Here is a 12990-nt window from a genome sequence, read left to right as displayed (position 1 = left end):
CACACTTAGGGTCGTATTCCAGAACTCTACTCAATGCTCAAGTCAGGATTTGAGTAAACTTGAGTATGATTTCTAGTGCTTTGAATCATACTCAAGTCCTAACTTGAGCATTGAGTAGAGTTCTAGAATACGACCCTTAGAATTTCATGTTGAATACAACTTTGTTGCTGCTGTAATATTTTGTCCTTCTCTTACATCGTGTCTACTGCAATGCATGAAAAATAAACAGCCAAAAACGAATAGTAATAATCTCTGGGCGAACGGTTACCACGCCGGACTGCCACGCAGAGGTCCCAGGTTCGATTCCCGGGCCTACATTTATTTTTCTCGTGATTTATGGTTGTCTATGTGTGTGTCCATGGCTCCCGCGACACAGGGTTTCCCTAGTGCGGGGATATGTTGAGTATGTGTGTGCGTTAAAAATTACAAAGTTATTTCTTTGAAATCTATTTTAGGATATGTTTTTAAAGACGCAATGTGCGTGCTTTAACATTTTTTTAGTTGCTTCATTTCAAAAAGTAACTGAAATGTAGAAACAAACACTGACCTCCCAATAAAAACAAAATTAAATTAAAACTATCTCCTATCAAAATGCGCGATACATACAAGCGACTATGGCGCGTATACGCGGGTTTACGATGTCATTGAATTTGTGAACGTGTGCAAAGGTTTACGGTGCGTATAAGATACGTCGTTTGCATAAGCTCTTATAAAGGTAATGTATTCGTGTTCTCAAGATTTCACAGCTGTCCAATTTATTTTTTCCGCCTTTCGGATTTGGAGCATCATAGCGAGATCTCTTTAAAATCGTTTAAACTAATCTATTTATCTGTTTTATCGACTGAGATACTATAATGCCAAACTCTCTTCAAGTCCCTCCTTCCGATGTTTCCTTACCCCTTACCCCACCTTACCTTATCATTATTTTTTTATTTTGCTATTAATGTTCCGCATTGCGCTAAGTCTAATGTGGTAGCCGAACGGAAAATCAGTGCTTTGATTTTGGGCAAAATTCGCACTGATTTTAGGACAAAATTTTTGTTATTAGATAGATATAAGCTATCTGTTATGTAATATTTATTCAGTCTTGGTTTTCTTTTTCACCGTCAATTTTAATTTCTGTATTGTTTGTTGTTTCTTCCTTTATTATTTCACAAAACATGTTTGCTTATGTGAAGATTCTAAACGTTACACCTATCTATACGTTTACTTTATAACTATAACTTGTTTACTTTACTATATGAACCTAGTTATCATTTTATGTTTTCAGCTTATTAATTTACATACTTACTCTTCATCTAAAGGTGGATTTCCGGTGTCAGTCCGTCGTGCAGTTAAAGGCTCCCCATCGTCGTCCCTATAAAAAAAGGTAGCTCAGTTATTATTAGACTTGTGATATGGGGCTAATCTACTAGATCTAGCCGAAGTAAGAAAATTAATTGGTTCCTGATACCAATGAAGTTATTGGATCACACAATTTTACTTCTTGGACCTATAATTGAGCCCTGAGGGACACCTGTGGTTATTGCAGACTCTGATGATCCAAACGCACCGTTGACATCGAACCTCTGTACTCTATCTATCACGCAAATACGATTTAAGAAAGTGGAGGTTATGGCTTGCCACAATAGAACGGCGAAGTTTCCTGACCAGAGTATCATGACGCACACAATCAAACGCCTTAGAAGGATCAAAGAATACACCAGTATGAATATTCGCGCTGAGCGACCCCGAACGATTTAGTTTCAAATCGTTTCCTCTGCAAAGCTGGAAAAGCTTGACCTTCTTATATCACGTGGCCCCAATTTTTCTTGTGACTTGATCAAAGTAACTTATTCTCGGTCGTCGTTGTACAAACTTGTCTTGCGTCGGTCAGATTTTTAATGACGTTGTCTTGTCGTAAATAATATCCTGTCGCATCTTCTGCTGTCCTTCATTCTTATTAAAAATTATTTATACATCACTTTCTTAATTGAGCTCCTTCTTCACTTGCGCCTAAAACTAGAGAAGCGGTATTCCAACCTCAACATCCTCCGAGTATTCCCTGTCCTTTAATATAGAATACCAAATATAACTTATAAAAACACATAGAAGAAAATCTTGTTATTTTTTACGATAAGAATGACGTGTTAAGAATACTATAAAAAGGATGATGAGTGACATCCTTACCTGTAGAAAGCGAACAGTGACACGCTGAAACCTAGAGCGTGCAACATTTCGTGTTTGACAGTTGAGAGTACCGACGGCAGGTCCCTATCTTTCGTTGACAGCTCACCGGGACAGAAGTTCGCGTGGCCCGCAACTGGTCTACAACAAAAAAGCACGAACCGTGACTACATAGTTTCAATTGCATTGACGTTAAACGACAAAAAACTATATTATATCTGTATTACCTATCGTCCTCCGTAATTTTGGCAGAGATAGACATTATAAGTCCACTAGAGTCATGAATTCATGATACAAAGGTGTAGATTAATATAATTTCGTATTCCAGATTACACTCATGAAAATACTATAATTGTAAATAGACAAATTGCCTCATTTCTAATTTAGACATTTATATACAAAGTTTGTAATGTAAGTATTACATTACTCCACGAAGTCTAAAGAGATAGTGAAGTACATCAGGCTAAAAGCCAAATACACCCTGACAGTCGAGTTATTACCCGCTCACGCGATGCGCTCCTCCTACCGCAAAATGGCGGCTATCTGGTTTCGCAAATTAGAAAATCATTCAGTTTAAATACGAGTTTTTATAAATAAAAATTATTATTCTGCATTGCTAAATAAATACCCTCCGTACTACCAACAAAAACATCTCAAATAAAATGCAGGAATACACTGCAAATCCTGCACTTAAAAAGCACTGATGAAATTTTTGGCGTACTTGGATAAATATTATAATAATCCGTTTGAGTGGTTTTAACGTTTACCATGAAATTACTCCTTAAAGTATAGTTTATAAACATTTATATTCAGGGTAAACTTAAAAAACGCTACTCACGGAATGTTTTCAATAAATAAACACCGAAATCACCAGCCCAAACAATAACACTCACACGATTGTCGTGACGTATTTTTGAACTTGTTTATTTTTTTTAAATGGCAGACCTAGGCATTAAAAACTTTATGGTTTGCTAGATTAGTTACCGAAATAGCAATTAATATTAGTTCTTTTACCTGTTATAACTTCGATATCCGATAAATCGGTATAAAATCATCACCGGCACCTCTAGGTGTGGTATGCGTCTACGGCTGCATGTATCGCGTGAGCGGTTAGAGTCCCGCCACAACGTGAATTTTAATTCGTTTGTGGTGAGAGTGCCGATCGAACAACTGTCGACCTTCATGAATGAAGAGTTTTGGCCGAAGAGTGTCATGTATCGGCGATTCCGCGGCCAGTTACTTGACACCAGATTGCGCCACATGTCGCCAACAAGTGCAATTACGTGTAGATTGGTTATTTAGTATACATATATAGTATGTATGTTAGTCCTATTATATTATATGGGTCATGTGGCTGGAAATAAATGATTAAATAAAAAGGCGGAACTGCCAAAATCGATGTAGAATAAATGTCAACAAACAAAAACATATGATTTTTAGGGTTTTCATTCAATTTCCCCCAATTCCACTAGATTATGGATAATACTAAATCTTGAAGTCTTGTTTATAATGAATATTATTCAACAGTAGTTTCAAATCACCTAAAAATGATATAAAAATGGCCAGTAATTAACTATTTGTACAACTATGTCATCCTTACCCTTTCATGGACAGTAACGGCGTTTACCGTAAAATGAAAAATTCGTATATGGACAGTACGGGGTATCCTGTTATGATATATGGATCTTATAAAAACTACTACGGGCTTTACCGTGCGTATTCCAAGTGCTTTCTTTGTCGTTGCCGCCTACTGCTTCTCCATAGAGAAGTGTCAACAATGTATTGACAAAATTGAATGATTTATTTGAGATACATTTGTGGACGTTACACACACAAATTTCATATGTGCACACCATGACTGTACCGTGAATACCGTCGTGTTTGTATAAGGTGATGTAAGACCGTACATATCAGTGCGTCGCCAGCGACTGCCTTTTGTGGTTATGTAGTTTGTTTTCGCGCTGGAACTTTCTGACAGTAAAAAATCTCTCAATTTTTTTCTCTAAATGCTTAGTTTTTTAGTAATTCAATAAACCATAATGTGTACTGCAGAAACCCTATTCTGTAATAAATAATAATGAAACGTGTTTTCATACTTTAAATCAGGTTAGTTAGATAGGTATTTTCTGTCATCTATGTGAAATGAATTACCTACTTCATTTTTGTTTACGTGACGACAGATTGTCGTAGCTCCTATTGTCGTCACGTTTTATTTATCGCTGTCCACACGTATTCTGTTCCCCTCCCCTCTCGTACCCCGCGCCCTCTGCTCGCTTTGCAGTAGCGTTGGGTCGTAGCCAGAGATGGGCAAGGAGGCTGTCGTGAAACAATAAATTGTCGCCACGATCTTGTGGGAACAGCTAGTCACGACAGTCGTTAAACGATAAGTTCTTAGGTTTTCGGGATTGTTACACATAGGAAATGAAACCATTTTTCCGGATTTAAATCGTGTATAGGTATTTGTTTTTTCAAACAAACCGACGTTTCGGGCCCTTTACAGGTCCTATGGTCACGGTTGACTGAGGTGGTACAGTGATATGTATCGTTTAGTTATTCATGAAATTTACAATCATATCAAATGTTGTCAATGTCTGTTTTCGATTTCCCCACTTTTCCTTATAACCATACTTCTTAAGATAAGAAAGAAACCAAATGAGTCATACCTGTCCAAGGCCGATTCCTGTTGACAGTGTGACGCGTAAGCAACTGTCAATCCGCGGCGACATCTCTCAGTTTCAACTGCACTCACGTAAAGGACGAAGTCTGTGTTTTCTACGCCTACTGGTTCTTCTTCCAAACCGTCGTCTAACACTGAAAAGGTAGAAAAAAGTATGCATATACAGGAGTGACATTTCGACGACTTTTACGGAGCAAACTACATACAACGCGTTTAATTTTTAAACTCGTTTTGACAGTTATTGCTTTGAAATGAAACATTACACGGACTTGTTATTTCTAACAAATAGATGGCGCTAATATTAATTCGTTTACGAATTGAAGAAAGATTATTGTAGGTCATTAATAGGTAATTAATGATTAGGCGATTTTTCGCCATTTAGGCGACTCGGCGATATTTAGGCCATTTTTGAAATAGGAAAAGGCGATTTTATGCTACTTAATGAAATGTCTGGGGAATTACAAACTTGATTGGGGATTTTGTGGGAAAAGGAGTTTCAAAAACAACTTATTTGGAGGTTTGAGTATTTCTAAGTGTGGGGAATTGGAGGAATAAGAGAATTCATAATCCCAAATTCCCCGCAGCAAGCAAAATTGCATTCCTTGATCATCAGGGCTTTTATGGCTTGGGCGAATATCGGCTAATAGCGTCCATAAATTCGCGAATTAATTTCGCAAAAGTCTGGCAATACTGGGCGCACCTACAGGTCGATTCAGAACCTTACGATAACTCTGTTGTCGACCGATTCGATTAGATATCGTACGATTTTCTTTCATTTTTATTCACAATAACTGAATTGAACGTCAAAATTCATATTCGAAACCGAACCGAAATGACGTCACACCCGTACGATTACTCGAAGTTCTCGACCGACAAAGGCTACAAACGTTATTCAGAACACAGTTTGTAATCAAATGAGGGTTACAGAACGTCCTATTGTTTACAAAGCAAGAATGTAACATGGAAATCTTTTATTATTTTAAATAAAAATCTGGATTTTGTTCAATTTTATTAATTTATTTTAATGCGAAACTAACGCATTCCTATATTTTAGGCCTTTAAAGTCTTAAAAATGTATATAAAAGGATTTCATTTTTCTTATAATCTATATTCGGGGGCGGCCTGACACGACAGGTAAGTCAAATGTGTAAATGTATGGAGAAAACCATCGGCGGACATTATTTATTATTTTGGTTCTTTACTTTTAGTAGCTCCTTGTGAAAGAGTTCGTCCAGGGTAGTGCTGAATTGATAGACGCGCGAGATAATGCGAATGTGTGCGTCGAGAAAATGACGTCGACGAAAGTGCACACATACAAGCCGCACTGCTACATTTGTATGGAGCTATACATATGGAGTCCGAATGGAGTCGAGTCAATAGATTGCCACTAAATGAAAATAAGTGCAAAGTGATAACTTTTACGCGTAAACGATCACCCCTTTTTACTAGATATAGTTTAAATGACGCTCCTATGGATAGAGTTAATAACATTCGCGACCTAGGTTTAATATTAGATGACAAACTGGATTTTCATACTCACGTGACTGAAATGTGCAAGAAAGCTAGCAAAACCTTGGGTTTTATTATGAGAATTGCTTCACAATTCCAGAACAGTAGAGTAGCAAAGGTTTTGTATAATGCGTATGTACGCAGTAAACTCGAACAGTGCGCTATCATTTGGGATCCTCATGAAAATAAATATAACCTTATGGTGGAAAGGCTTCAACGTAAATTTGCTCGATGGTTATATAAGAGAACTTATGGGTACTATCCGTTTCTCTACCCCTCCTTATTTGTAACTGCTATGGTCGATTTAGAAACACTTGCATTTAGGCGAAAATGGATGCTAGTACTACACTACCTATCAATCGTTCATAATAAAATCGATAGTCCAGATATTCTCGAGAAATTTAGCATTCAGGTGCCCTCTCGCATTAGTTGGGATGAGGCTGGGATAGTGACGCCGCGTAGGCGGCTGCGCTTGCTGCAGCGGCCGGCAGTGCGCACCGTTCGCGCTGCGCATGCGCCCTCCGCGCGGGCACTCACGCTCATCGGAGATATGCTCGCTGACCACTATGACATGGACTTATTTGCTGATTCCTTTGGACAAATTCTTAGGAACGCGAACATATTTTTAAATAATGACTTTTTACGTGTAGGAAATTAGATACTAAGTAGGTTAAGGTTTTGACATTTGTAAGTTAAATTGTATCTATAATTTTATTTTATTTTAATTGTATCGCAATTCTTTATCAATAATTTGTAATGTTGCCTAAGCTTGTGGGTGTTTTGGATACGCTCTGTGAGCCCACTCGCAATATTGATTAAATAAATAAATAAATAAATAGAATTAAAATAGTGGAAATGCCTTAAGCCTAGGTGAACCTACTATCAGAACCGATGTCGTCAAAACGCAAAACAAATGATAAACACTATGAAATTTTGACAGTGATTGGTCGAAGTCTCTAATTTAAAATGACGTCACAAATACCTGACTGTTAATATAATTTAAACCTTTATTGCAAGTTACGACTTTCTGATTTTATATTGAAATTTTATTCAACGTGCTGCCATCTTGCGGCCAGTAGCTGAACTGGACACAACCATACCGCACAAAGCGAAAATGGCGGACTGATTCCAAGTTGCCCTCATTAGACCTACTGTTGGCACGCGTGTGATGCTAACTAACCACTTCTACTGCATTTATTGTTCTGTGGAGCTACCATCTATCAAAAAATCACAATGATAAAACAAAATACGCCAATGTACAAGGACAAGAGCTTGTCAATTAGACACTTGAGATTTAAATTCAACTCTGGCAAATGCGATATCATCGGGGTCACCTTTAGCGATAATGGTGTCTCAGACACATATCGTTTCACTCCTGCCATATCTGATATCTTTGTCGGAACTGAGTAAGGGCCAGTGCAAACCGGCGTAAAGAAAGACAGCGGACATTAAATTAATCAATAAGTTAGGTGGACAAAAGCCATGTGCCTGTAATTTCACCACATCGAGTTTATAACCAGAAATAGAGACGAAATGTTATTTCATTTCTTTGAAAACTATTCTGCCAAATCATGACTAAGACAACTGCGCTCCGATTGGCCAGCCCGAATTCGAAACAATTGACGGGTGTCATCAATTGTTTCACTTCAATACGACCGTGACGTGAGCTTTGCTATAATGGACGAAATTTTTGACGATTCCGTTTGTTTTGTAATTAGATATTTTGCTGTTTTTACCACCAAATGGAACAGCCCTCATTGTTAGAGATATTACCTTTATTACAATAAATATACGGAGACGTACACACAGGTCAGTTGTTGGCGCTGTACTATTTCAGTTTTCTAATTTGTGATTTCAGCGCAAACGAGAGATGATATTTTAAAATGATATAAGGCCCATTTTCCTGGTGAGTTGCCAGGGATGGATGGCCCTTATTTCGTCTCTATTTCCGGATATATATACTCGACGTTTCACCAGCACCTTTACCCTTTAAAATCGAATGCTCGCATTACTGCTCGGCGGCAGAAATAGATAAGGTGACAGTACTTTGTCCTAGACGAACTCTTTCACACGGAGCTCTACTGTTACTAAAACTACTTTGGAAATTAACACGCATATCCATTGACTTACAATTATATGGACGTCGGGTCCGCCCTAAAAAGTGTCCGCACTTGTAAGGCGCTAAAATCGTATACAGAGCGCCAAACTCCGCTTTAGTCTTCATTTGTTCGACTGACAACGCGATACTACGATACATTACAATTTAAATTTCGAATAGGTTGACTTGGGACATTTTTTTCGTGGTTTTTGTATTAGACCCGTCGTCCATTTATTTGTAAGTCAATGCGCATATCTTATTTTTTTCCGTTTAATCAGCAATTTAGTCGTCAAATTAAATGTATTTTTTGAATGTCAAATAATGAATCGATTCGCCATTGAAGAGCAGAATACCAAAAAATTGCAATGGCAGTTGAGTGGTAGCTCGATGGCTAGACACTGACAAGCTACAATTCTTAACTTTTAGCTGAATACCAAACGTACAATATCCTGCTATTGACAATCAATCGGTACACGACTGAGATTATTTGAAATTTGCAGACTTGGGACGAGACAGGCTGTCATTAGTGTTGATAAGTTACCTGATGGAGCGTCAGTGCCATCGCTCAACAAGTTGCCGTCTATGTCTATGGGATGATCCGGTTTCGAATGCACTCGGGGTAAAGCGCGGCAGCCGTGTCCCGTACTATTGCACACGTAGCATGGCTGAAATTAGAAAAAAATGCAATAAATAATCAAGTCGCATAAACAAGTCTTCTGACTTCCAGGGTGGCATGGATAAACCTACACGTTCAATGAAGTTTGACAAACCCCAGGTCCTTGCAAAAGAAGTCCGTTATCTACCCAGGATGCTGCGAGAGGCTGTTGAAATAAAAAAAAACATCCTAATTTCTACAGGGAAGACGGTTTCTCCGTACCACCAGTTTGGGATCCAGTATTTCCTTTGATGAAAAATCACTAACAGACATAAGACTGCAGTACTTATTAATTAATAATAAATTTAACTTAACAAAAAATCATATTGTTAAAATAAAATAATTTTTAAAACATAATGTAGCGTAAATTGGAATGTTTTTTTTTGTTAAATTAAAAATAAGGTATTTAATTAATAACTTTTGTAACGATAGTGAAAAAATAGGGTGGTTTGCATTAATATTAGACATGACTGGTTGATGACTGTACCACCTCAATCAATCGTGACCATGGGACCTGGGGGTTTACTTTTCATCTCCGTCCGAAACAATTACTGCCAAATAAACAATACTTGACCAAATGAAAAGACGCGTGATGCGAATGAAGCTTCACACTTAATACTTGTCTTTTCATTTTGTCGAATATTACTTATTTGACAGTAATTGTTTCGGACGGATGTCGGACGGAGATCGAGAGTAGACCCCCTGTAAAGGACCCGAAACGTAGAAAAAAACAAATATACGCGATTTAAATCCGGAAAAATAGTTTCATTTCCTATCTTTATTTACTATCAGAATGACAACTGTATCAGGACGTCGTTAAATAACAAAACAAATAAGCTTGTGGTTAATCACTTAGATTCAAACTGCCTCTGTGGCCGAACGGTTACCATGCCGGACTGCCACGCAGACGTCTCAGATTCGATTGCCGGGCCGGGAGAAATAAATAATAAATAAATAAATTCGCATGGCTTACATTTATTTCTCTCGTGAGTCCATGGCACCCGCGACACAGGGGTTCCCTAGTGCGAGGCTATGGTGAGTGTGAGCGATAAAAAAAATATTAATGCAAGGATCGAACGCTCTTCTCTAGCAGTAGAGCTTCCTTGTGAATGTAAAATAACTCTTAACAAAATTGGAATCACTCAGAAAAAAACACTCAGAAAAAATTCCTTTGATCCGGTCGGATTCGAACCGACGTCTTCTTGCATACCGTGCCAGACGCTATATCAACTAAGCCACGGAACGAACCAACGGACCTCACGAATTTCTCTATGTGCTTGCGTCATGTCTTTGTACGACAATTTTTTTAGTTCGATCTTTCTATTAATAATTATAACAAACTAGTGGAGTAATTTCACAAAAAATAATTGAATATCAATTAAATAAAAATTTAATTAACATAGGAATCACTATTTTATTTAAGAGTTGTGATACGATAAGACGACGTACGGTAAAACCCAAAAGGGTTTATGTTATTTATGTCAATGGCGTAAAGTACTATCTAGTAGTACTCTATGTAAAACAGGTCGCGGGTCTTCTGGAGAAACCTCGTGTGGGCTTGGAATTTCCAACAACTACCATATCGTATTTAGTTTGGTAGCAGTAGAGCTCTTTGTGAAAGAATCCGTCGTTAGACGTACTGCCTACCTTACCTATGTCTGCCGCCAAGCAGTAATGGGAGCATAACTGCGTTACGGTTTAGAAGGATAAGAGCATGAACACCGCATGATTAACCAGCATGAAATTACAGGCACATGGGACTTGTCAACTTATGTCTCAAGGTGACGGGCGCAGTGGTAATGCCCCTCAGATCTTTGCGATTTAAAGCTCACCCACGACTTGTTCGTTCCGCCACGTCGTATTATAAAAAAACGCTAAGTTTACACAATTCCTTCGATCCGGGTGGATCCGAAGCCAGAACCCGTGTGTTCGAACCAGTCAATGATTCTTACAAGATTTGTCACTCAAATTCAAATTCAAATTCAAAATAATCTTTAGTCATAGGTAAGCATTATTACACTTGAAATCGTCACAATATTAAACTCTACCGCTCATTCGTAAGGCAGATTCCCCTGAGAAGAATGAGCAAGAAACTCTAGGGGTTGCTCTTTGTAAATAACATTTACAATATTTTTTTATTATTATTTGAAACATCAGAGATCGAGACTACCTCCATGAGCTAAACGGGTTACTACCACGGATTTTTGTCATCCAAGTAAGCAGAAGTTGTATAATAACCTTTAGTATAAAGTTTTTGTTTCACATAGTTTTAAACCTCGTGTAAGGCAAATTTTGTATATCAACCGGAATCTTGTTATAGAAGCGTATACATTGCCCCTTAAATGATTTTTTGACTTTGTGAAGACGACTATCAAGAAAAGCTAGTTTATTTCTATTCCTCGTATTAATGTTATGTCTGTTTTTCACTATTTTTCATAAATAAATTACTATTCCTTTTAACATAAATTACATTCTCATAAATGTACTGTGAGGCTAGTGTAAGAATGTTAATTTCCTTAAACTTATCTCTCAAAGATACTTTGGGGCCCAGATTGTAAATTGCCCTAACTGCACGTTTCTGCAGGACAAAGATTCTGTTGATATCGGCGGCATTACCCCAAAGCAAAATGCCGTATGTCATTAGACTGTGAAAGTAGCTGAAGTAAACCAATCTAGCGGTTTCGACGTCACTGACGGCGCTATGCCAAAAAAGTCGTTAAAAATTCAAAAGAAATTAATTTGAATACCTTGTTAATGAAACATTTTACACTATTTATGAGTATTTGGATCCTATTATGTAATTTGTTATTTTTAATTGTTATTTTAATCAAAATCTTTTTAATTTGTAGAATCATAATATTTATTTGTACATTGACAACGTATTGAATATAATTAGTGGTGTCACACATATTAGTTAAGAACTTTATAAATTGTATATAATTCTTATGTTCCTTATACTCATTTACTTATTTAGTTTATATGCCTTAAGGCGCAGCATTGAGGATCACCATACATTTATTTATCACCATGTATTTCAACGTATCTACTGTAACCTATGTTGACGAATTTGAATATAAATCAAAAACAAAAATCTGCAACAAGCAGAAAGAAAAATGGTTTGTTCCATAGCTCAGTTGTAAGAGCGCTGTTCGAATTTGTCAAATGTCATTCCTGCCCAACTTTATTTACCTTGTTATAATATTTAACCCTTAGTACAAAGGAACATTAATATCCATTGTTAGCATACCTCAATAAAAAAAAATGCCTAAATCAACTTTTCAGTGAAAAATATGTAATTACAGTATAATTGGAAACTGTAAGGAAATACAAAAATAAACCCTGTATCTGCGAATTATGGTCATCAACTTTTTTTTAGGTGGTCCAGGACTGTATGAGCATTGTTCTTTATAGAGCGAATGTGGATGATGGTGTGGAGAGAGTAGATACGATATATGAAATAGGATAATTAACTGATGAATTATGAATGAATAATATTATGAAATAATCAAAACAATATGAAAATATATGAAAATGTTAAAAAATTAAGTAAAGTTAAACTCGTTCATCACAAAAATAATCTAAACAATTAAAAAAATAAAGAAATTACAAACGTTGAAGATATCTCTAAAATTGTTTGAAATTTGTAGAAATATGACAAAATCTATACCAGTACAGACAGTTATGAACAGGCGTGTCGCTTACTACAAGGCCCAAGATTTGTTCGTCCCGTCATTTGGTAACATATAAAAAAGAATTGCCTAAGTTATCATTCATATTATACATTACATATCCTGTCACACCTATATCTCATGAGGTTAGACTTCTATTTGCAATGGTCGTGGTAAACCTCTTTATTCTAAAACAGTAAACAAGTGAAAAAAGTTT

General features: G+C 36.9%; 1 protein-coding gene across 1 annotated transcript in view; it reads right to left on the bottom strand.

Moving 5' to 3' along the window:
• Window positions 1–12990, bottom strand: part of LOC113234426 (leishmanolysin-like peptidase) — a 40179-nt gene that overhangs the window by 20814 nt on the left and 6375 nt on the right. Inside the window, exons 2-5 of the mRNA XM_026469737.1 lie at window positions 8992–9115; window positions 4830–4977; window positions 2170–2307; window positions 1292–1357 (exon numbers count right to left, since the gene is read on the bottom strand). Of these exons, the coding sequence (XP_026325522.1) occupies window positions 1292–1357; window positions 2170–2307; window positions 4830–4977; window positions 8992–9115 (476 nt within the window). The remainder of the gene's footprint in view (window positions 1–1291; window positions 1358–2169; window positions 2308–4829; window positions 4978–8991; window positions 9116–12990) is intronic.

Source organism: Hyposmocoma kahamanoa, unplaced genomic scaffold, assembly GCF_003589595.1.
Source record: "Hyposmocoma kahamanoa isolate Upper Pololo Valley unplaced genomic scaffold, ASM358959v1 84, whole genome shotgun sequence".
Lineage (NCBI taxonomy): Eukaryota > Metazoa > Arthropoda > Insecta > Lepidoptera > Cosmopterigidae > Hyposmocoma > Hyposmocoma kahamanoa.
This window is presented reverse-complemented; position numbering and strand designations above follow the sequence as displayed.